This window comes from Neophocaena asiaeorientalis, unplaced genomic scaffold, assembly GCF_003031525.2.
Source record: "Neophocaena asiaeorientalis asiaeorientalis breed wild unplaced genomic scaffold, Neophocaena_asiaeorientalis_V1.1 scaffold598, whole genome shotgun sequence".
Taxonomy (NCBI): Eukaryota; Metazoa; Chordata; class Mammalia; order Artiodactyla; family Phocoenidae; genus Neophocaena; species Neophocaena asiaeorientalis.
Window position 1 is genome coordinate 1081470 of NW_020173036.1, and position 26986 is coordinate 1108455.

The 26986-nt window shown below is 36.8% G+C and overlaps 1 protein-coding gene across 1 annotated transcript in view; it reads right to left on the reverse strand.

Moving 5' to 3' along the window:
* LUC7L2 (LUC7 like 2, pre-mRNA splicing factor) overlaps positions 1–26986 on the reverse strand; it is a 56994-nt gene that overhangs the window by 6506 nt on the left and 23502 nt on the right. The window contains 6 exon segments of the mRNA XM_024742487.1: positions 2074–2103; positions 4280–4371; positions 5780–5956; positions 10081–10224; positions 13943–14053; positions 17042–17140. Coding sequence (XP_024598255.1) covers positions 2074–2103; positions 4280–4371; positions 5780–5956; positions 10081–10224; positions 13943–14053; positions 17042–17140 — 653 coding nt within the window.

A 26986-nucleotide genomic window follows, 5' to 3' on the forward strand; every position in this document is an offset into this window, starting at 1 on the left:
CTTTTCTTATAAAATCACATTTAAGCAAAGATGAAATTCAGTAAGGAAATCAGCTCATCAGCCAGCTCAGAGAAGACTGCTTCAGGTAGAGGGAACATGGGTGCAAAGGCCCTAAGGTGAGAGAAAGTTCAACATGTCAAAAGAATAGAAGAAACCCTTTTGGCTGCAATGAAATTAGCAAGGCAGAGTAATATCAGGAGTCTAAACAAGCAGGATGACCAAGTACTTGGTCACTCAAACCAGGATGCTCTCAACATCAAATTATACAGAGGGAAAGGGGGACCTATTAATAAACATGCTGAGACAAGAAATAAACTGTCACTCCCCGAGGGCACGCTGTAAAGCCATGGTGAGGATTTCAACTTCTGTGAATGAAATGGAAGACCTTTAGAGGGTTTGAAGACAGGGCTGATATGATTTATTTCACTTTTTAAAGAACTCATTCTGGCCGATGTGTAAAAAACAGACTGAGGCGAAGGAAAGTGGATGACAGAAACAGAAATTAAGAAATTGCTTAAGAGGCTATTGTAAATAGTGAGGTAAGAAGTGGCTTGGACTAGAGTAATAGAAATTAAATTTCTGGCCTGAGTATCTAAAGATGTTCTATGTACAAAGAGTTTAAATCTCTCTTCAACAAAGGGAGAAGCTTGCATTAAGCAACCGGTAAAAAAGAACAGTATCGTCATTTAATATTTCTACTTCTCATCCTGGATTGAAAAACTCAACAACAATGTAAGTTAGCTGACACAACTGGTCCTGTTTCATGCCTTAGTTTTTTAGTGTTTTAAAGCAGAAATACCACTGAAAGATGCTAAAAAGTAGTAAGGGACATCTAATAGAAACATAAGGTTTTTCTTTCATAACAACAAATGCTCTAGTTTACAGGGAAAAAGTTCTTGGGAAACAGTCACTCTTCAGAGTCAAGAATACTCGGAAGGTTTCAAAAAAGAAGATGTGATTTGAATAAGGAATGGTAGGATTTGAAAAAAATGAGAAAGGGCACTCTGCGTAGGCATGGACTCATTTGAGAAAGGCTCAGGGGACTTCCCTGGTGACGCAGTGGTTAAGAATCCACCTGCCAATGCAGGGGACACGGGTTCGAGCCCTGGTCTGGGAAGTTCCCACATGCTGCCGAGCAACTAAGCCCGTGCGCCACAACTACTGAGCCTGCGCTCTAGAGCCCAAGAGCCACAACTACTGAGCCCGCGGGCCACAACTACTGAAGCCCACACGCCTAGAGCCCGTGCTCGGCAACAAAGAGAAGCCACCACAATGAATGATGCCCGCACATCACAACGAAGAGTAGCCCGCGCGCAGCAACGAAGACCCAACCCAGCCAAAAATAAATTTATTAAAAAAAAAAAGAAAGGCTCAAAACAGGAATGAGAGAACAGCAAGTGAAGAACTAAGAAGGATGAAGTGCACCATGTTTCCTCACCTTAGAAAGAGAAAAATTGTCAAAAACTGTATTAAAAAAAAAAAGCTTCAAAGCCCACAAGTATTAGTGCCAAAGGTCAAAACAAAGTGTTATCTTGTCCTCTTTCTATTTAAAGGGGCATTTAAAAAATGCCCCTTTAAAGCTTTTTGGGATCACTGTACAAGGGGAGAAGTAATAAACTCAAAGTCTAGATTGGGTGCAAACAAACATTTTCATTTCCCCCTTAATTAACTCACCATGGATTCCCTCATTCAAAATGTATCCAACTACTTATATTTTGAACAGGTACAACCTCTCAGCATGTGTTTCTTACATGTGCGACCCAAACTGATTTTTAAAAATAAATCCCGTCACATGTTTACTCTGAGCTTCTAAAGAAGATTTTAATAAAATATTCTGAAATATTTTTAGCTTTCTCTATAACTCCAGGGCACTTTGTGATTTTACTCTGATAAAACTAAACTGTAGCTCATGAGTATCTTCTGACCAACTTCTCAAATGACACTGCTCAAATGTGAGCTACAAAAGAATTAAGAGTAACTAATTAATTCTCATTCATCTTAAGAAAGATATTTAATCTATAAAAACTACCTTTGGAAAACACAGCTTCACAACTTATCTTGTATAATACCTACCTTTTAGGATTCTTGCTATGTGATCGAGACCTAAAAAAAAAAAAAAATCTATTTTTAGAAAAGTAACTATGAAAAAGGAAGAAAAGGTACAATGTACTGTTAAAATTACATTTCTAATTTTTATATTAGTTTTATAAATATAAGGCTTGTATGTATGTACACAAATTTTTCCAAAAGGCACCACAAACTTTACAGACTTCCCCACTTTGGCATACCCCTTAACTAGGCTACCTGGCTCTGAAAAAAAAGAATATGCTCTTAGAAGACTAAAACACAACTCACTAAATCTCCAAAAACCACCTCCTAGCCTGGAAAAAATTCGTTATTTTTATCTCTGTCATTTCTTCTTTCCCTCTGGGAACAGAATAAAATTTGTGATCTGTGAGACAATACTTTGTAATTATCACCTCACACTATAATCCCTAGAACACTCAATTCAATCATACAATGTTTCTTAATATGACACACAATACTCTTATATAAAGTACTCTTCATATTTCCTAGCACATAATTAAAGCTCAACGGATAGTAATAGCTAACGTTACGGTTACTAGGAAGTCAGTCACAGGGGGTTTTTGGTGGAGAATATATACCATGGTTGCAGCATGACTTCGGATTCAGCCTGATGTAAATCTTAACTGTTTCCATCACTCACTATCTATGTGGCCTGGGCAGATTATGTATCTTCCCTCAGCTTAGTCTGTCATTTGCAAAAGAGGGATAGTAATAACAATTTCACAGGGGGCTTTCAAGTATTAGATGAATATAGGTAAATTCTTAGTGCAGTGGCTGACACATAATAAGCATCAAGTGACAGTAACTTTTATCATTATCCTTTGCAATACCATAGGTGGAATCCCATTTTGTGTGTCATTTTCTACTTACTAGTAATTTCCTCATCTTCCATACTTAGGTCCATTTCTGAAACAGTGTTAACATTTTATAACTAATGTTAAAGGCAATTTGCCATTTGTCATTAAAGGAGTAAGATGTGATGTACTTTCTCATTAACTTTACATATGTGAAAATGTAGTCCTGCAAAGAATTTTGTTTCTCATTTGACTATCACCTCAGTTCAATAGTTTATACTAGTGGCACTATATTCTGTTGAATTTTAGCTTAAACTGAGATTTCAAATACCATTCATATTGTCTTAAATATTACAACACTGGGCAATATTTCCACAGAAACTTAGTATACACAAAAGAGAACAGAGATAAAGCTCTGAGGTAAAATTTACCAGTAAATGAAGAACATATATATCAACGGAAGAAGGACAGCAGTTCCTCTAAACAGGAACATGTCCATATGTAGCTTTGTTTTGTTTTGTCATTACAGTGCAAAAAGATTACCTGTTACAAGCCATGTAACACAAATGAAGTCAGTTTAAACGTCTTGAAATAGACTGAGTGTAACAGGATCAAAGCTTGAAAGAAGCTGACATAACCTAGTCCTGTATTGTCAAAGATTTTAATTAATTTAGGGACATCTGCTGAAGAGAAGGTATTTAAATTTCAGAGATACGTAATACAATTAAGGGAACACTATTAAGTTAGAACTACAGGTAAATGTTTTGTGGCATACCCCTCCCATCTGAAAATTGCTGAATTTATAAACATGATGCCACACAACTTGCTGCCAATGGGTAAAAGTGACCCAGAACATGTAAACATTCTAAATATGAAGGATATGATTTTATCAACTAATGTCAATATAAAAAGAATTGTGCACATTTAGCTATTAATAAACGAATAAAAATTTTAAGTTTATAGCTCCTAAACTGAAGAAATACAGAATCGAAGTACAATGTAAAATAATCAATGAAAGAAGCGGACAAAAAAATACCCAAACCTTCTATCAACAAGTATATATCATAAAATAGTTCCATGCCAGCCTGGTACAAAGCTAGCCCATTATGAAAATCAGAGGGCTAGAAAAGGGCCTTGTTATATACCTTACTGAACATACAGATGTGAAGCAATCATTATTCCCTCTTCCATACATTTTGAAGGAAATCTCCTTAACTTAAACAGCCGTAAGTTAACATACTTGAATAAACATTGTTTCACATGGTAATATTTTTAAGAGTAAACAAAAATTTCTCATGTCCAGATTTATTAACATCTACAACCTTGTATAATCACATCTCTTTTTAGAACCGGGGATGTTCAACTTCAGATACTTGGACTACTCAATTACTCCATACCTCCTCAGCTTCTCCCTTTCTTCTCTCTCCCTTTCTTCTCTTCTTTTCAGGCGTTCCTGGTTTCTTTTCTCCTGCTTCTCAGCTACAACTCTCTTAAAAAACAATGACAGTTCAAATAATACTAAATGAGAAGCATTATTTACTGGGCCCATTCTTAGCATTATCCTAAACTTTACCATATCTAACATGAAAAAGTTTTTAATAAGAATTCATTTTGAAGTTTTGCCAGGTATAATCATTAAGCTTACAAGTCTGGTTTCCAAACTCTTTCCCCCCTTCCATATAAAATTTCATGTTTCTCCACGACTTCTTAATATTTCAAAGTCACTTTCACAAGATTTTTCTCCTCTTAACGTCTTCTGAATTCTAAACTCTTTAAAGATTTCCAATATAGAAATGTCTTCTGTCGACTTCTAGTTACAACCCGGAGGCTGCTGCTTTTAAAAAGTACCAGTGAAATGCTAAACAGTTCTGTTGCTAGGTCTATATTTGCAAAGGTTCCCAATTAGGTACCATTTTTGAGTTTTAACTTCAATCCAAACAATCATTTGCTATAGTGAAACTCTTTTTGTAAATTCAAAAACTTTACCCAAGGTCATCCTAGCTACTCCAAATACTGAGACGAGCTCACAGTTAACTACAAATATGGAGACGTGTCTAGGTGATTCTGATTCCACATTATTTTAAATGTCAATCTATGGATCCTGGGTTAATTTCAGTGATAACTGCACAAAAAGTCACTTCCCAGTGTTTCCCATCTTTGAGACAGTCCTCAGTTCATGACAAAATGCTACAGTGCCACCATTTTTAAAAAAAACTAGCCACATCAGATTGTTGAAAAGTAAATTGATCCTTTCCATTGACTCTGCTTATGTTCACCTCTTTAGAAATAACCTTTTTTTTTGTTTGCTTATCTTCTCAGAACTCAGCAGACGAGTAAAAGCTGTGTTGCCTTTCTCACAACAGCCTATATATTTAAGCGACAGTGATTGTCCTTTTTAAAAAATTGGTTTCTAAGTCCTTTCTGAAATGGGGGCAAAAGCATAAAACTAGAGGTCCTACCAGTTTGCTATTTAGTGAACTGCAAAATATTTCAAATAAATATTGGATCATTTTTTCAATCTTCCTTTAAAGTAAACATCATACTAAATTACTATTCGTTTTATTAAAAAAAGAAAGTATCACTGGAAATTTTAGGCATTATTTTAGAACCCAGTTTGCAAGGTTCCTCCCTAACTCAACATCGTATCCAAGACAAAATAGTACCTCCTCCCAGAGTAAGAGGATTTTTAAAGTCTGTTTCTCAGATATCATCCATTAAACAAGCTGGTATTTCCATTTACAATCCTACACTATTCAGTATGAATTGTTAACAGAATCACAGTTAAGAATAGTCTTGAATCACAATCAAGAATACTACACAAAAAGACAACTTACACAGATCAAAAAGAATGAGTGGCTATATTGGATAAAGTGAGGGATATTAATTTACCAATGTACCTTTAATTCTTCAAGCTTCTCTCTTATTTCAATAAATCCCAGGTGCAGTTTACCCCCAAAATGATCAGCCAGTCGTCTGTCATTATCATGAAGACCTAAATAGGCAGAGCAAACTTCACAGACTCGAAGTTTCTGCTGCTGGAAACTGGAAGCTGGCATAGAATTCCGATAAACTTCCTAAACAAAAGTGACAGAAACAACGTTCATATAAACTGCATTAAAATCATACAATTACACAAAATACACTATGTTTATACCAAAAATGTTTCTAATGAACACACAAAAGCATGACTATTTTGTCACGAATATTACAGATTCCCCATTACCCCAATCCTCTGTCCTCGGGACTTCTCCACTGGAAATGAAAGATCAGAGCCTCTTTTGTCAAGAAGTACCATAACAGTAACATGATACAACTTTCTTAAAAGGCTTTCTCAATGTTCTGTTTTCTATAATTTTCGTTAAAAATGAGATGTAGCAACCCCAAAAGTATACCTCAGTGAAGGATCAAGGAAGCAGCAGTCGCTCATGCTTGGGGAAAAGGACTGCATGTCTTCCATACTATTACAGCTTCCTTCCACTGCCTTCCTGCCCACATATCATTTCCCCCCTATGTAAATGCAGACAGGGAGTACAAATGATAAGACTTCCCATCAAACAGAGTAGCTCTAAAGACAAAGATGAAAGGTGTCTTATGGAGATTAAGATGTCTTGTACTCAAATCATTTTATTTATATTAAGTTCATTAATGAAATAATAAATATTAGTGGATTTGCGTATCCACTCTACTTTTTTTCCTTATTAACAGGATTCTGATTTCTGTTTAAGGCAGCATCATGGCCAGCTAAAAACATTACATTTCCAAGCTTCCATGTAGCTTTTGCTAAGGAGATATAAGTGGACACTGCTTGACAGAATCTACAGGAAAGTTCTTTAAAAAGGAGTCAACAGATTCAGACGAAAATCATCAACAGCTGCTATAACCCGTGGATCAAGAAGCAATGGAAAACAGAATACTTACAATGTCAATACCAAGACACTTATTAATTACAAAAGGGAAACACAGTAACTTCACAGTGGAAAAATAGGTAACATCACCAGAAATGAACAAACCACTAACACATGCCTTTTGATAAGGCTGTAGCATTATTTCAGTGGTATTCCTCTCAAAAATCTAATGAGAAAGAAATATTAGACAAATCCAAAGTGAAGGACATTTTACAGAATAACTAGCCTATACTTTTCAAGACTGTCAAGATCATGTAAAACAAAGACTGAGGTACCAGATTATATTAGACTCTAGAGAAACATAACTAAATGCAATACGTGATCCTGGACTGGATCTTAAACAAAAAAAATTTTCTTTTCTCAAAACGAACATTATTGGGACAACTGGCAAAAACTGAACAAAGTCTTCAGATTAATTAATAGTACTGTATCAATGTTACTTCTTAATTCAGATAACTGTACTGTGATTATATAATAAAATATCCTTGTTTTTAAGAAATACACATTGAAGTATCTAGGGATAAAGAGGCAGCATATTTATAACTTATTGTCAAACAGTTAAAATACACACACACACTCATGTAGGAAGAAAATGATACAGCAAATGTGGTAAAACGTTGAAGAGTCTGGGTGAAGGACATAGGGGAATTCTTCACACGATGTGTTAACTTTTCTTAAAATATTTCAAAATAAAAAAATTTTAAAAAGGAAAACTGAAAACACAACACACAAGACGAGTCAACTCAACTTTTGTGCCTTGTTACTCCTCCTCTTTCTACTTACGCATAGAGGAAAGGCTTTAGGCTTAGTGGCCATAGTGCTACCACAAACTGATAAGCATAAAGATGAATCCACATAGTAAGGATGGCTGAACTTAAAGTTAGAAGTAGCTTGTATGCTAGATGGCATCATGGAGCTACTGTACCAGCCCCAGGCTTCCTAACCTCAAGTACTTATTAGATGAGAAAAACAAAACCCTTCTTTGGTTCAGTCATTGTAAGTTAAGTTTCCTATTACGTACAGTTGAACACAATCTATAATAGCAAAGTAAACAATTTAATGCACTGTCCTAAGTAAAAATCAACTGATAATACATAACAGGCTAACAATATTGAGCTACTGGGTAATACTAGTAAATCACCAGGTGTATATATATGAAGTTTTATGAAAACTCCAATATATGGAAGGAAAGTAATAATGACTGCTGGCTTCATTACCCAAGAGTCTTCTGGGGAAATAAACTAGCTATAAAATACTTTGTGCATTTTAAAATTCATAGTATTTATTTTCTGGATTGATATTAACTACATTTCAAGAAATCCTAATATTAAGACATTAAAGCTATCTAGAATGGCTACTTGGTATATCTTTTCCCAGCCTAGAACCTTTAATCTGTGTCTTTGTATTTAGAGTGGGTTTCTTGTAGCTAGTATATAGCTAAGTCTTGTGGGGGTTTTTTGTTGTTGTTTTGTTTTGTTTTGTTTTAAATCTAGTCTCACAATCTCTGCTTTTTAATTGGATTGTTGAGACCATTTACATTTAATGTAATTATTGGTACACTGGGCTTAAGTCTACCATCCCACTATTTATTTTCTATATGTCCAATCTGTTGTTTGTTCCTTTTCTCCTGCCTTTCTTTTGGATTAAGTATTTTTTAGGATTCCATTTTATTGCTACTATTAGTTATAACTCTTTTCTCCCCTCCAGTGGTTTCTCTAGGGTTTATAGTACACAACTTAACTTATGAAGAAAGCTGGAGAGTCTTTTATTAACGTAAGATAAAGGAGATTTCAAAACAAGGGACATTAACAGGGACAGAGAAGGACATGTCAAAATAATAAAGGGTTAAATTAATCAAAAGATACAACACTCCTAAATGTCTATTAGCCTAATAACAGAGCTTCAAAATAAAACAAAAACTGACAAAATGAAAAGCATAAATAAACAAATCCACAACTATAGAGACTTCAACACTCCTCTCATAGGCAGAAAACTCAATAGGATACAGAACACTTGAAAAAAATCTATTAACTACCTTGACTCGATTGACATTTATAGAACACTCCATTTAACAAGGCAGAATATCATTCTTCTCAAGTACAGATGGAAAGTTCACCAAGACAGACCATATGCAGGGCCACAAAACAAGTATTGACATATTTAAGAAAACAGAAATCACACACATGTTCTCTGACCACAACAGAATTGAATTAAAATTAACAGAAAAAATCTGAAAAGAACAAACAAAAAAACAAATCCAAATATGTAAAAACTAAACACATGCCTTCAAAACCCACAAGTCAAAAAAGAAATCACAAAGCAATATTAGCAAATATTTAGAAATGAATGAAAATAAAAACACAATATATGAAAATCTGTTTCATACCTTCTAAGCTACCATCGTGCTTAGAAGAAAACTTACAGCATTAAATGGTCTAAAATCAATGATCTAAGGGGTGTGGGGAGGGAGGATTGGGAGCTTGGGATTAGCAAGTGCAAACTAGTATACGTAGGATGCATAAACAACAAGGTCCTACTGTAGAGCACAGGGAACTGTATTCAATATCCTGTGATAAAACAGAATAGAAAACAATACATACGTGTAACTGAGTCACTTTGCTACAGAGCAGAAATTAACACATTGTAAATAAACTATACTTCAATAAAATTAAAAAATAAACCAATTATCTGAGCTTCTGCCTTAAAAGGCTAGATAGTAAGAAAAAATTAAACCCAGGTGTGATACAGTTAGGAACAATGGAGACTATGGTAAAGGGGAGAGTACACTTTCATCCAAAGGCATTCGATTTTCTAAAAAATATCAGGGGGACCAAACAAAATAGAACTTTGTCTGTAAGATATCAGATTTTGATCTGTGCTGTGGAGGAAGAATGAGAGGAGGCTCCCAATGTGTTAGCAGACTGTACTAAGTAAGAAGGGAGAATACTATAGTTGCATGGGCCATGGAGTAGGGGGTAGGGTATCATAGTGACCATGTATATGAAGACTGCACGTGTGTGGATTGTGTGTGAGACTGCTGTGTATGACTAGCTAGTTTAGTTAATTTCATTTACTAGTTATAAATTTCAACAGGATCAATGACTCTAAATTCCAAAACAACCACTAATTTTGATATACAACCCATTAGTATGATACAAACTAGTTAAATATTTTTAAACTGGTTTAAATTTCCTTTAATAGTAATAATTTTTCAATAATTTCTAGTCAAATATATGTTCTTTAGGAAGTACAGACACTAAGGCTCTATAAACTACCATAAAGAATTTAGTTACCTCTGCTTCTCTTTTCTTTGCCCGTGCTTTCTCTACTTCATCCATTACTTTCTGGGATTCCTCCACATTCCCTTCAGCTCCTAGCTGTTCCACCTTAGCCAACAGTTTACCGATTTCTTCATTTAACTCATGAACACGTTCTGCCTGGAGAGAATCAGAAAAGATCATGAATAAAAAGCAGAATGTACCAAAGTTCAAAATATTGCATAAAAAGACATAAATTATCTAAGGCAATAGGAGTATAACTAGTGCTTTCTGAGCATATCATAAATGAACTGGTGGGACATCAAGATGTTTTGAGCCTGCCTGCCTTTACTTCAGTGAATTCAGGGGTACAACTGATCTCAATGTAACTATTACTTCTCAACCTCTGCTCTGGCAGTGCAGTCCAAGTATAAAATACATTTTTGTACACAATTTGGCTCTTTGTACCTTTCCAAACTATCTCTTTCTGTTCTCCAACTTCACAACAAATCTACACTTTTATTTAGTTTCCCAAACTTACCCTGTTGTTTTCTTCCCCCGTGACTTCGCACGTACTGCTCCCTCTTCCTGTGATGTCGTCCATTACCTCCCTTACCTGCCTAGTGTATGTCTGTCTATTCAGTAAGATTCAACTCGAGTCTATTATGTGAAGCAATCAATCACCACACCTTACCCTCACTTAAGACACTTAAGCAGAGAGGGCAATACCCTCCTTTGTGCCATCTTCGTATCTTCTATGACCATTACTTTTATATATATCACACCACTTTAAAGATATCTATATACCATTTTTGTATTTCCAATGCCCAAGAAATAGCATACGCTCAAACACGAGTAAAAGAAATGAACTGGAGGATGTTCTTTAAAGCAAAGATATGGCTTTAGAGTCCAACTGCCAAACCAATTAACAGCCATGCAATTTTGGCCATATTACGTAACCTGAATCTACTTCCTCATCTGAGAAGTACGGATAATCTCACAAAATTGTGAGAAACGAGAAAACGTGCCTATACATGCGCGCAGCACATTACTGATATTCAGTAGACAAGCACGGCACCCTTCTCTCTTAGTCCATGTCTTTCCATTAGGATTAATTCTTGCCTTGCGTTTTGATATGCCTCCTCCTCACCACCACCATCATCGTGGGAATCTAGTTCATTCTTATTGTTTTAACAGCATATGATAACATAAACACAGTCTTTACTTTGGCTACAAAATAAGTACTCAGCCTGTGTGGCCAATAATATTAGTAAAGAAGTTTTTGTTTTTGCCTTTGGCTGCACTGGGTCTTAGTTGTGGAGTGCGGGCTCAGTCATTGCAGCGCGTGGGCTTAGTTGCCCCATGGCATGTGGGATCTTAGTTCCCTCACCAGGGATCAAACCCGTGTCCCCCGCATTGGAAGAAGGATTCTTAACCACTGGACTACCAGGCAAGTTCTGCAAAGAAGGTTTTGATTTGAAATGGACATCCAGTCCCAACAAAGTAGTGTGCCAGTAATCTTTCCTTCTTAAATTTACCTCAATCCAATATATTTGTCCCTCAAAGAAATCCCCAACTCTGTTATCATTATCCTACCACTTTTAACAAAATGTTATCTTCTGTAAATACCTGCCACAGAATGACTGCATTAACGACCAAAACTCTTCACCCTTCCGGCATCTGTGCCCTTTGCTACGTAACTGAGTACCATCATATGCTGACTCTGAACCTGGCCATGTAACTGGCTTTGGTTAACAGGACGGTAGCAGATATGACATAGGGGAAAGCTTAAAAAATGCTTGTATGACTGGGCTGGATACTTCTGCACCTCTGCTACCACCATGGGAACATGGCCAGGCTAGCTTTCTAGGCCATAGTTCAGCAGCCTCTAGCCGACTGGAAGACATGTGAGTGAGCCCAGCTGAGACAGGAATGACTGCCCAGTCAAGTTCAGCCTAAGTCACTGATTGCAGACTCATGGACTACATAAATATTTAATGTTTTAAGTTTTGAGGTAGTCTGTTAAACAGCATTTCTGTGGTGATATATAACCAATACAATACTGTATAAATCAATACAGCTGGGGTCTAGCCAACACCTGTGGATCTCTTTCAACCATGAGAAATGAGATTCCTTGTACTTTAGGATGCCCATCTTTACAGTCCCCATCTTAAGGGAACTTTCCAGAAAAAGTTGGTTAAAGGTAACCCTCTCTTCAAACAAAGGAATCCATTTCCCTTTGTACACACATATATGAGCACTATATTTAATCACGTCACCTAAACTCTACTGAGTAACTTTGTCTCCATTCTGCGTTTTCATAAAATGTGCCAGACTATACATTTCATAAAATGTGCCAATCAAACCAACAAAAGTCAGTATGTGGACTTTGAATTCTGATTCAACAAACCAACTCTACACAGGAAAAATGAACACATTCTAGATATTGGATAATTTTTTTAAATTGTTACCTTTATGGATGTAATTTTGTGGTTATGTTTAAGAGGTGAAATGATATGACGTCTAGAATTTGCTTTTAAAATAATGAAACAATAACACAAGACTGATGGATTCGAATCCATTGGGGTTCACTATACTTTTCTATTTACTTTTTGCATATAAGTAGACAACAAAACATTTTTAAAAGGTAGTGAGTAGAGTAAAACATCTGAAGAATACTCAAAACTCAACATTAAAATAATGAGCAATCCATTTGGAAAATGGGCATAAGACATACACAAACATTTCACTGAAGAGGTTATACAGTTGGCAAATAAGCACGTGAAAAAAGTGTTCAGCATCATTAGTCATTAGGGAAATGCAAACTGAAACTGCAGTGAGATATCACCACACACCTTTCAGAATGATTAAAATGAAACACAGTGGCACTTCCCTGGCTGTCCAGTGGTTAAGACACTCCACACTCCCAATGCAGGGGGCACGGGTTTGATCCCCGGTCGGGGAACTAAAATCCCACATGCCACACCGCACGGCCAAAAAAAAAAAAGAAAAAGAAAGAAACATAGTGACACCATCAAACGCTGGCATGGATGTGGAGAAACTGGATTACTAACACACTGCTGGCAGGAATGAAAAATGGTACAGCCACTCTAGAAAAAAGTTTGGCACTTGCTTTCAAAACTAAAAATATATTTACTTAATGATCCAATAACTGTATCCTTGGGCGTTTATCCCACGGAAATGAAAACGTATGTCCACACAAAAATCTGTACGTAAAGATTTACTGCAGCTTTATTGGTATTAGCCAATAACCGCAATGTCCTTCCCAAATGTCCTTCAATATGTGAACGGTTAACCTGTGGTATATACATACCAAGGAATACTCAAAAATTTAAGGAATGAACTACTGATGAACAACCTGTATGAATATTAAGGAAGCTGTGTTGAGTGAAAAAAGCCAGTCTCAAAAGGATACATACTGCATGATTCCACTTACATAATATTCAATGATATTACATAATTATAGAGATGGAAAATACATTAGTGGTGGCCAGGGCCTAGTGGGGAATGGGTGTGGCTCTAAAGGGGTAACACAAGGGAGTATGTGGTGATGCTACACAGTTAAGTAACTTAATTATGGTGGTAGTTACCCAAGGAACACGTGATGAAACTGCATAGAGCTATACACACATATGCCTAACTGGTGAAATCGGAATTAAATGTAAGGATTGGCCCAATACCAATTTATTGGCTTATGATACTGTACTGTAGTTGTGTACGATGTTAACCTAGGGAGGCTAAAGGAAGAGTATGTAAAATTTCCCTATATATGTCTTTGCAATCTCCTATGAATGTAATTATTTCAAAATAAAAAGTTAAAACAAAAGTAGTGAGGTAAAACTATACTTTGTATTAATGAAATGATTGAAAATCTTACCTTTGCTGCAACTTCAGCACTGATCTCTTCCTGAGTTTCTGCTAATCTTTTCTTAGCCACTTCTGTTCTTCGATCACAATCTGCAATGAATGACTGCAGATGATCCATAGCCTACAAAGTTTAATTAAAAGACAATTACTGCAAGAAAAATCAACCTTATTCATAAATATCTTTACTCACAAATTACACTTTTATTATTTAAAATGCTACCATGGGAATAAAAAAATAAAACTGGGTTCAGTTACAAATTGAAAACCTATTCATCATCTATCAAATTGACAAAGAATAGACATAAATAATTCCCAGGGAAGGTAAGGCTATAAGGAAACTGCCACTCTCATGCTCTGCTGAAGGAAGCACAAACTAGCACAGCCTTTATAAAAAGGCACCATGGTAATCGTTATCAAAAGCTTTAAAAATGACCCCTGACTTAGTAATTTTACTTGTAGAAATCTGTTTTAAGAAAGTAATCAGGGCTTCCCTGGTGGCGCAGTGGTTGAGAATTTGCCTGCCAATGCAGGGGACACGGGTTGGAGCCCTGGTCTGGGAGGATCCCACATGCCGCGGAGCAACTAGCCCCGTTAGCCATGGCCGCTGAGCCTGCGCGTCCGGAGCCTGTGCTCCGCAACGGGAGAGGCCGCTATAGTGAGAGGCCCGCGCACTGCAATGAAGAGTGGCCCCCGCTTGCCACAACTAGAGAAAGCCCTCGCACAGAAACGAAGACCCAACACAGCCATAAATAAATAAATAAAATTTTTTAAAAAAGTAATCAGAGGTATATGGAGGAATTAATATTCAAAGATGTTCTTCACAGTTATTTTTAATGGTGAAAAGTTGTAAATACCCTAAATATCCAGGTAACACTTGGAAAATTTAATCCTCAGCCATTTAAAAAAGGTGTTAGTAGAACACGTTAAGGATATAAGAAAATGGTCATGATTTATTTGTAAATAAAAAGTTACAAAACGTTAAATGCAGCAAGATCTCATTTTTGTAAAATAAAGTAGCATAGAAAAAATGGAAGAGCATACATTAAATGTTAACAGTAATTATTTCTGAATATACAGATAATTTTTAATAATCTGTTTTCAAATTTTTCACAATGAAAATGTTACAAGCAGAAAAACTTGCCCTTTTCTCAAAGAATAAACCACTGAGAATTTTAAAAGTGTCTACACTGCAAAAATCCAGGTCAATATTTATATAAAAGACACTCATCGGGCATATATTAATATATCTATAATTAAATAATTCATTTAAAAGTAAACTTTAAAGATTTATTCCCAAACCAACCGATTTAGACTTTCATATCTTACTGTAGAGAAATACAACTAATTCAAAACACAAATGTTTAAAAATAAAAATTTATTCAACACATACCAAATTCTAAAAATGGTTAACCCATGAATTTCATGAAAATGCAAAATAAAACCTTTTATCTGTGATGAGAAACAAACAGCTATTTAATTCTTTTAGTTTAAATTTTATCTTTAAAAAAAGATGAACTAATCCATAAATAGTGCTGGGTCAACTAAGCAGCTATCTGGAAAAAGGGAGATCTATACCTCAGTTCCTTATAACAGAATAAATTTAAGTTGGATCACAGATTTAAATATATAAAACAAAGCCATAAAAATTCCAGAAGAAATCATGAGATAGAATTCTCATCACATCAGGATAGGGAAGACCTTTTGAATTAATCGAATAGATTTTTAAAAGATTAATAAATTGGACAACTATACAAACATTTTGCAAGACTCACAACTACCAAAAAAGAAATAGGAAAAAATTGCAATGTATTATCTGAGAAAAGGGACTAATTTTTGTTATCTGTAAAGAGTCAGTGCAAATCAATTAGAAAAATACTAACATCCAAGATTAGCAAATAGCACCCACCCCCTGCAAAATGTACACTGACAGTTCAATGAAAGGGAGATAAAAACAGATCTTAAATCTATAAAATTTTTTCAAACTCACTCATAAGAGAAATGCCAATTAAAATTACACTATATTTCACATTTCATCTATCAAAGCTACATAGAAATCTTGACAGCACACTATGTGGCCTATGGGAAATAGATAACTTCATACATACTGGTGGGAGTATAAATTGGTAATTCTCATGGAGGGCAACCAGGCAAAACTGGCCTTTGACTCAGTTATTGTTTCTAGAAATTTAATCTGTAGATACTTGATATGTAAAAACAATGTATTACCATACCATAAGAGAAAAAGATTGAAAACACCATACCCCTACATCTACATGGTGGTGAATTTCTGCTGTATTTTATGCCCAGTGTAGATTAAATCATAACACAATCACTTTAAGGTGTTTCCCTGACTGCTCCAGCCCCATATTAAATTATGTTTACATTGATGACTTCATTTCCGTTAGCAGAAATTCCTGGAAGTTCAAAAAAGTAGATCGGGGTGGGGGGGGGGCTATTTACTACTTTATCTCCCAAACCAAATGAAACCTCTACTACCTCACTGATAAAACATATAAGGTTTATGGTCATCAGTATGTTTTACGTAACGCTGATTGGTACGTTTTCTATTAAAAAAAAAAAGTCCCAATTATTCTCAGGTTTGTATAAAAAAAAAAAGTCAAGAGTTTGAGCCCTTTAGATACCTAAATTGTACCTTCTGTTTCCTCTAATACTTCTTCTATTAGTTTTACATAAAAAACAACATTGTCCTTAATATCCTCCCTCTCTCTACATATGTATTTACAAATACAAAAACGAATGTAAAAATTCAGTAACTAAAGGGCTTTATATACACTAGAAATTAGTTGTTTACATTTGCTTAAGATGGTAGTTCCTTAATCACAACCACCTGAATTGGGAAGAATATGCTTAATTTTCAAAAGAATATATGACGTGCACAACTTTCACACATTTTCTTAAAATACCCAGTTTCACCTATTTTTAAAAACGATTGTTAGTCAAGAAAGTACATAATCTTAATTTAGTACTACCCTTCATATAATCACAAAAAAGATGATTTGCTAAGAGCCTTTTCCCATTAAGAGATATGAATCCATATTCAAAATATTTTACTGCAAAAGATAATCTAACTTGAAGCAAAATGACATACATCGAGTTCAAAGAAAAAATCTTGTTCTTTGGATGCAATTTCATAATCTGCTCTTAAAGCCAGGTCATGGACTTTCAGACATTCTCCAAGATCCATTCTCTGGGTGGGGGGAGAAAAAACACACATATTATTAAAACAGAAAATATACTTTTTCAAAAATTCATTAACAACCACAATTCTCTTCAGAATAATGATTAAGTCATACAGATGTTTATTTATGGACTTTCAAATTACAAAATTTCACAGACAGGTATAAAACTTGGTGCCTGCATGGAATAACCCGCATGAATTCTGTCTACCAACAGATGGGAACCATGATCACTTGTGTACTTAAGAACACATGGACAAGGAAAAGCCTGTCAGAATCTGAGAAGAGCTTCTAGCTTTTATCTCAAAACATATTTCACTTGGCCCTTTAACACAGAAAGACAAAGTTAATTTAAAATCAAAGTAGGGCTTCCCTGGTGGTGCAGTGGTTAAGAATTTGCCTGCCAATGCAGGGGACACGGGTTCGACCCCTGGTCCGGGATGATCCCACATGCCACGGAGCAACTAAGCCCATGTGCCACAACTACTGACCCTGGGCTCTAGAACCCGCGAGCCACAACTACTGAGCCTGCGGGCCACAACTACTGAAGCCTCCGCACCTAGAGCCCGTGCTCCACAACTAGAGAAGCCACCACAATGAGAAGCCCACGCACCACAATGAAGAGTAGCCCCCGCTCGTCGCAACTAGAGAAAGCCTGCACACAGCAACGAAGACCCAACACAGCCAAATATAAATAAATAAACTAAACTAAAATCAGAAGAGCGAGCAAATCAAACTGCTGAATTATAGTCAATATTCTTTGAATAACATTCTAATTTTCAAATAAAGATGGAGTCCTCAAACAATAGACTGGTAATCTTGATATAGATTCCAGACAAGACTCCAGGTGAACTAGTAAAGAGATAATTTATTAAAACCCAATATAACTTCACAAAGAATAAGTATCTAGCCCCACTTTGATAAGCATATGTCAGGGAAATAAAATAAACACCAAGTAGATATTTATTTCAATAAGGAATCTACTAGGATCCTTCTACTTGAAATTCCAATTAGATATTATTTACCCAATTAGAGGCTTTTCTCATATCTAAGACAAAAATTTCTAAAATTCTGTCCACTTTTACATGTATCTGGGCAACTGATAAGATCTTTCATGAAATCCTTTTGGAAGCATACTGAACAGAAAAAAATGGGCTAGATGTAAAGATAATTACAGATGTGATTAAAGGTGATCAGAGCAAAGCAGAGATTTTCCAACTAGAGGTATGCTATCCCATCACTGGAATGTCACAGAATCTCTGGAAAGTTGGTGAAAGTGAATACAATAATTCAAAAAGGTATAGTAAATATTCCTTTTGTTTTTGTTACACAAATTATGCACAAAGTAAAACTACAACAAAACATTGCAGCAGTAAACATTGTCAGCCTTCAACTGACAGCTGAGTACCTAACTTGTGCCAAGCACTATGCCAGGTGCTTGGGACATAGCACCAAGTGACAAAAGATACAGTCTCCAACCTCATGGAGCTGACATTCTAGAAGAAGGGAAGCAAATAATAAACCATACTTGTGTCGCTGAACAAAGTTAAGTGATCTAATAAAACAGTAATGCTCCCATTACTGTGAGAGGCTACTTGGGATGAGGTAGCCAGAGAAGCCCTTTCCGAAGAGGATACATTTAAAATGGATCTAAAAAGTGAGAGGAAGCACACTAACCTTAGGGAAAGCCAAGAAAAGAGTGTTCGAGGTTTACAGAAGATTTAGAAAGCAGATCTTTAAGTAAATACATGCCAGCGTTACTCGGAGGGAACTTTCTAGTAGCAGGGGACAGGCCTCGAGTATCTACAGCACATAGGTCTGGGCCTTAGCTTTGTATATACTATCTAAAAATGACTTTGCCTATTTGACATGGTTGCCAACCACGTGGACATGTGTATAACAAAGGATATGATTATCAATTCTGTACAATATCCCAAGCTTTTTAAAAGGATGGTGAATTCACTGGATTAAGATTCAAAAATATTGATATACCAGATAAAATTTAGTGTGAAGGAATAAATATGAACTCCTACAGCTACATCTAAGAAGTCCAATTTACAAATAACTAGGTTATAAGCAAAAAATCTGACAAATTGAAAAACTTACTAGTCAAAAGTAAGGGTTATAGTGTGGCATGACTGAGATCAATTTATGTGATACAAAATTAACTTACAGAATACAGTATGAGCAAAGTTGAGAAATCTCTTATTGAAGGCTGGTTTTAAAAGCAAACCCCTCTCCTCCAAAACACACACTGTTGTGTGCTAACACATTTCAAAAGTGGTATGAATAGGGCTTCCCTGGTGGCGCAGTGGTTGAGAGTCCGCCTGCCGATGCAGGGGACACGGGTTCGTGCCCCGGTCCGGGAAGATCCCACATGCCGAGGAGCGGCTGGGCCCGTGAGCCATGGCCGCTGAGCCTGCGCTCCACAACGGGAGAGGCCACAATGGTGAGAGGCCGGCCCACGTACCGCAAAAAAAAAAAAGAAAAAAGTGATATGAATAAACAAGATAAAGTGTCTCAAAACAAAGCTATACAAAACAGCCAGAGAACGGATGTAATTAGCTGGAGAAGAATTAAGATGTGAAAAGTCAACTGAAGAACTTTTCAACATGAAGCAGAAACAGAGTGTATTATGGTCCCAAGGGACTCCAGAGAGTGAGACTTTAGTCCTCTCAACATAAGAAAATAACCTTCTAATAATCAGAGCTTTCCAAAGATGGAATAAGCTTTCTTGAGAGCTAGTTGCCAGATAACTGAGAGGTTCAAATACAGTTTAGACAACCATTTCTGTAGGGTAGTGAATAAAGAATTCAACCATCAGATAACTTTAGATATGAATAAACAAGATTAAGTGTCTCAAAACAAAGCTATACAAAACAGCCAGAGAACGGATGTAATTAGCTGGAGAAGAATTAAGATGTGAAAAGTCAACTGAAGAACTTTTCAACATGAAGCAGAAACAGAGTGTATTATGGTCCCAAGGGACTCCAGAGAGTGAGACTTTAGTCCTCTCAACATAAGAAAATAACCTTCTAATAATCAGAGCTTTCCAAAGATGGAATAAGCTTTCTTGAGAGCTAGTTGCCAGATAACTGAGAGGTTCAAATACAGTTTAGACAACCATTTCTGTAGGGTAGTGAATAAAGAATTCAACCATCAGATAACTTTTATTCTTTCCTCCAACTCTGAGATCTTATGACTATCTTTAAAAAAGTTTCTCAATAAAACTATATTACCTCAGTTCTTAATTATGTAAAGGAATGATGGGAAAATATAAATAGACAATGTCCTCAAAGTTATCCTTTTGGAAATAATAAGGAATATTCACCACCATTATGAAAGTCCTCATCACACTAATGGTCTAAAGTGTCAGTGTTGCTGAGGATGAGGAGATTTTCCAGGCCCCATTGCTTACTCTCATTCATTAGTCCCTGGATTAACAAACTAAGGAGTTTTCCAGTGATAAGAAACAGCAACTGAAACTGTGTGGAAATTCAAAGCTGCTTATTAGGCAACATTTATTAAGAAAAAACTGCAGAAAAACATTTAACACTCTTTATAAGAAACATGCAGGAGGGCTTCCCTGGTGGCGCAGTGGTTCAGAGTCCGCCTCCCGATGCGGGGGACACGGATTTGTGTCCCCGTCTGGGAGGATCCCACGCGACGCGGAGCAGCTGGGCTCATGAGCCATGGCCGCTGAGCCTGCGCGCCCGGAGCCTGTGCTCCGCAACAGGAGAGGCCGCGGCAGTGAGAGGCCCGCGTACCGCAAAAAAAAACAACAACCAACCATGCAGGAAAATAAGACAGGAATGAAAGAAGTTAATGGCAAAAAGAATGGTGTTACCCCCTTTGTTACACCAGCCTGTTGATTTCTTAATAATAATATCTTAATTAACATTAATCATTTCAACAATCCTATTTGCATATATTTCCACAGCTATAGTTGTTCATGCTATGCTTATTTCATAAAATGTTAAGACGTCATAATTGGAAATGCCTTTGATCCTGTGCAGCAGTTCTCAACCTAGACCTGGGGAGCTTTTAAATAATATCAGTGGAAGCTTCTGAAAACAGGCCCAAGCTCAACCCTCCAAAAACTGAATTGTAAAAGCCTCCCAGAAGTTTTTAACGTACAGTGTTGTGAACCACTCACTGATCCAGTTTTATTCCCATTCCACAGACAAAGGAACTGAAGGCCAGAAAGGCTGACTTCTTCAGGGTACTTATTAGGAAATCTGGTTAGCAGATTTCTAGTCTAACACCCCTTCCACTTTATTATGCTAGTTCCAATTATTTCAGTACTAACCATCTTTTAATATTTTTAGTTGACATTCATCCCCCGTAACATCTAAAAAAGCTCTGCACACAGCAGATATTCAAAGCAGCCGTCTACTGCCTTTCCTTCAGTAATCTCCCTTATTTTTATCCTCTCCATAACTATATTTCCAATCTGTTTTCAAAAACATATAAATTGCCTGTGTTTAACCTAAACATCTCTGTTGTCCACCCATATTATCCTTTGGCAGGAACTCCAGGCTTTCCTCAGTCTATCTTTAAATTTACATCACACAACCAACCAAAAGAAGAAACTACATGGGTCAAGAACAAAATGAACACCAAAAAATACCCAATTATATCCCTGTAGCAGAGGTGGAATTTTGGTGACAGGAGTAGAGCTGGGGGTAATATATGCCTTGGGGGGGGATTTACAGAAGGGAAAATATGAGCTCCAAAGGGATAAGGATTTTTTTCTATTTTATCCACTATGTACCTGGGCCTGTATACAGGTACACAAGAATGCTTAAATAAATATTTAATATTTGTTGAATGTACCAAACTAAGAAAAGAGAGCAGAGAAGAACACTGGCACAGGGGGCCCTGGACTTAACGAGCAAGGGTGGTCAAGACGCACCCCAGGACAAAACTTGTCTGAGCTCTGGAGGAGAAGGTCTTCTTAGCCTCTCCTTGGATTATCTTCTTTGTTGGAACTGCTTTCCTTCTAAGGTGTTTTGAGCTATTCTTCTGTTTTTTCCTATGTGCTCCTCTCCTCCAGGAGGAAAACTTACTTGGGCTTTTCACTGTGCTAGGCTATAAGCCTCTGCAGCTTTTGGTCTCGTCTAGCTCACCAAAGTAGATCTGGTGGCCAAAGCTGTAGGAGCTAGAAGAGCCTAGTTAAAACGAAGACCCCCTACTCCGCGCCCCCCGCAATAGCCTCAGTGCTTATTTCTTCAGGGACCCAGCAGAACAGTAGGTGTAGCAAGGCAAATTTTCAGAATTCTAGATACTAGTCATCTATTTTCCTCTGTCCATAACATCATTACTAACCACTTATTCTGGCATCATGTCATGCACGTGAAGAGTATTTAAAATAAAAAGCCAAAATAAACTCAACAATTACCTGCCACTGTGAAAGTGAGTGAAGGGAAAGTATGCCGATGTTAATGCTCTCCGTGACCCTAGTCATCTGATTAAAAAGCCACCAGAGGGAACCATGATAGAACCACACCATGACTAAGCATGGACCAATTCTCAAAAGCCAAATCAAACCTGACTTCACCACTGATAGTGCAATGGTGCTTTGAACACTAAGTGCACAGATATTTCCTGCGGCTAGTGCTTCTCTTTTGAAATAGGTGAGCTTCAAACTGAACAAATTAAAATGTTTGGTTATTTATTTTAACTTAAAGTAACTATTTATGATGAAAGCCACAGGAAGACTTTTAAATTTAACAAGTAATTTACTTCAAATTCTTTCTGCAAATTTATTCTTGGTATTTCAATTAACGGACATCTAAATTCTTAGATTATTGGAAAAATGCTTATTTTTAATTGGATAAATTCAGTTCTGCATTTTGTCCTTTCCATCCTAAATCCTTTCCTCCATGAAGTTTTGACCAAATAACTATACCTACTTCTGATAACAGAATTCTCTTATAACCTCCCAACATTTTATATTATGTTTTACTACTTAATAAAGTTGACTCTGTTAAGTACTTTTTAACTGTTCTTTTGAAGTTCCGAAGGTGACTATTATCTCCTCAAATGAACCCTAAGCATCACGAGGAAAATGGTTTATTTCTCTTATTTTTCCCTCATACACAGAAGATCAGGTTTGCACAACCCATGACTTAACCATTAAATAAACTTGACAGTTTGACTAAGGAATTCTACTTCTAGGAACTTGAGGAAACAAGTAAGTACACAAAGACAAATGAACAATAAAGTTTAACAAATGGTGTTTTTGATTTTTAAAATTAGAAACATTTTAAGAGCCTAGCAAAAGGGGTCTGATTAAATGAATTATGGAATAGCCATATAATAGATTACATAGCCATTAGAAACAACGTTCTTGATACTAAGTGGAGAAAAGAGAAGATGGCCAAGAAAGACATATAATAAAATGCCATTTTTGTAACTTCCGATACAGATATTGCTGTGAGGTTGAAGATTTTGTTTGAATTTTTTGACAGTGGTTGAATTAAATGTAATGAGCATATGTTATTCTTATAAGCAGAAAAATCAATGAAGCCACTTCAATTTTGGAGAAAAAAATTGAAGGAACAGAAGCATGTGGAAATTGAACATCAAAATCAACAAAATATTATGGTAGTGCAAATCAAAGGGTTAACTTAGCTAATGGCAGTTAATATGTTAATGAATATATCAGTGATAGAAACGTGACACAGTAACAGCTCCAAGTATCTGCAAATATTTTTGCTTTGTTATATGTTAGTACATTTGCTCAGTTCTGTGAGCTAGATCCTAAAGGGAATTACAAAAAGGTATGAGAATATTAATTCGTGCTATCAAGGAATTTATATTCGCAATGAAAAAAACAAGACATTAAACTAAAGCAACAGCAACAAATGTAAATAAAGATTACATACAAGGATTTCATTGCCATACTGCACACCAAAACCAAAACCAATTAACATATTAATAGTCACTGGGTAAGTAATTTAGGGAATAGCCATGTTGTAAAATAGTACATTGGCATTTAAAAAATGTAGACCGGGCTTCCCTGGTGGCGCAGTGGTTAGGAATCTGCCTACCAATGCAGGGGACACTGGTTCGAGCCCTGGTCCGGGAGGATCCCACTTGCTGCGGAGCAGCTGGGCCCATGTGCCACAACTACTGAGCCTGGGCTCTAGAGCCCGCAAACCACAACTACTGAGCCCACGTGCCACAACTACTGAAGCCTGTGCGCCTGGAGCCCGTGCTCCGCAACAAGAGAAGCCACGACAATGGGAAGCCCGCACACCACAACGAGGAGTAGCCCCAGCTCGTCGCAATTAGAGAAAGCCTACGCACAGCACCAAAGACCCGACACAGCCAAAAATAATATAAACAAATTAATTTATTAAATATATATATATCTTTAAAATAAATTTTAAAACAATGTAGACCACTAATATGCAAGCTTCTCCAAGACAGGTGAGAAAAATTCAAAGATTCCATTTGTTAGAACACAGACACACATGCATGCACACACACTTGTAAAGGTACAGAAAGAAAAAAAAAAAAAGGTACAGAAAGGACAGTGGAAGATGTACATTGAATTCTTAATAGGGTTTAGTCCTGGGAAGGTGGGGGATGATGAATAATGGGAAATATTCATGTTTTATGCTTTCTTCTCTTATACTCGAAGATTATATTGCCAAAATAATAAACAAAGTAAGACAGAGTAGGCACTGACCAACTCAGAAAATATCCCTTTACCTCTCATTATTCATTTAACTGAGAAATTCACTTAATCTCTCAGGACTTCTCTTTTCTCATGTACTTCAGGACTGCTATATGGATCAAATTACAGACTGACTAGATTTTAGAAGATTTTGAATGTGAATCAACACATGCAGAACTTACTCTGGACGAAGAGAAGAATGCAAGAATGCTTGACTACTTGGAAAGAAATATGACATGATAAAATCTGTTTCAGAAGCATTAACACCACACTACTGGTTGGACTAACATCCTTGTCAGACAGCAAGGAATATATAAGAATAGACAGCAATATTGGTAAAGCACTAAAAGGAATATATACATATACCAGCTGGAGAAAAAGTGAAACAAAACCATGACAGCAGGACAGAGAGCACAGGAAATACAAACCCCTAGCCTAGCATTTGAACCATTCCATATACTGTTCCAATGCCAATGCTATTTTCAAAATAAAACAAATCATCTACACTTTGACCTTCCTTCTTACATCTTCACTTTCTTCCTCCTCACATTTACAAAATCTCTCTTCCATCCATGGTCAGTCCTTGCTTCAAGACCCAGCTCAAGAAGCTTGCCTGGTGCTGCAGTGGTTAAGAATCCGCCTGCCAGTGCAGGGCACACAGGTTTGAGCCCTAATAAAGACCCAGCTCAAGAACAAGAGAAAGCCTAGTATACTATGGAAGAAGCCTTGAAATAACAAAACCTGGATATGAGTTTCAGTTATGCCACTATTGTCTTAAAACAAAAATTAAGGTTTTTCTTTCCTAATTCCAATCCTGTCACTCAAAACTAACAAGTCAAACATGAGTGGTGGGTGAAGAGGAATGGGGCACACTGCGCATGCACAAAGTAGTTCCTGCTTTTCTACTACTTCCCAACTTCTTAACTGCCCATTCTCACTTGAATGTCCTTCCTCCAAGTTCACTTTTTCCTGAGTACATAAAGAAAAATATAGCTCTTCTTCTACCTTTTCTTAATGTATGTTTTTTTGAAGAATATAGTAGGAAATACCTTCTTACCCATTTCTAATCCTAGATATGCAAAGATAGCTAGTTAAAATTAAAACAAATGGCCTTGCCCCACAAAGACTATTCTAATTGAGGAGAGGAAGAACATATATAAATAAGAGAAAACAAGTGCACACTCGGTAGTATGGAAGGCAGGTGCTACACGGGGGTTCAGAGGAATTGTGTGTAGTAAGCCAGGCAGGATTTAAGTTTGTACAGAAAGGTTATTCCAGGCAGAGAAATGGAGATAGGCAAAAATGAGCATGCTGGGCAAGGAGAGTAGTGAGACAACAGTGAATAAATCAGTCTGGGGCTTCCCTGGTGGCGCAGTGGTTGAGAGTCCGCCTGCCGATGCAGGGGACGCAGGTTCGTTCCCTGTCCGGGAAGATCACACATGCCACAGGGCGGCTGGGCCCGTGAGCCATGGCCGCTGAGCCTCTGCTCCGCAACGGGAGAGGCCACAGCAGTGAGAGGCCCGCGTAACGCAAAATAAACAAATAAATCAGTCTGGTCAAAACAGAGGACCAAACTGATTTATTCATTCAAGGGAGAGAGAGACCTACTAAAGATTTTAGATTTTGACCATATAAATAACAGGGAACCACCAAAAGTTTCTGTGTGGAGGCAACATATGATAAATTCATTTCCACTCAGGAATGACTGGCTTCTTTTCTTCACATTTAGATCTCTTCAAATGTCATTTCACCAAAAAAAGTTTTCTCCACTCACTGTCAGTGTAGCCCCTTGTCTCAGACCTAAGCCCACTGTCTCAGACTTAACTACACATTTTTGTCACAGCACTTAACATCATGCCTGAAATCACATTATTTCTTTTCACACTTGGTTGTGAAAGAACATTAGAATGTAAGCCCCCATCACTAAAACAGAAACCCCTGTCCACTTCTGTATCCCCAGCATTGCACATGGCACATAGTAGGTCCTCAATAAGTATTTAAGTGAATAAATGAATGAATGCTGATCTCAGCAATTAGCAACACTCTCAGAGAGATAAATCACTTCTTGAAGGGGAATTTTTTTAACTTTTACTGTGAATTCTCTTTACTTTTTCCATTTAGCCCTCATTAATCTGATACCTCTTGCTTGCCCTTTCCTATTTCTTTCTCT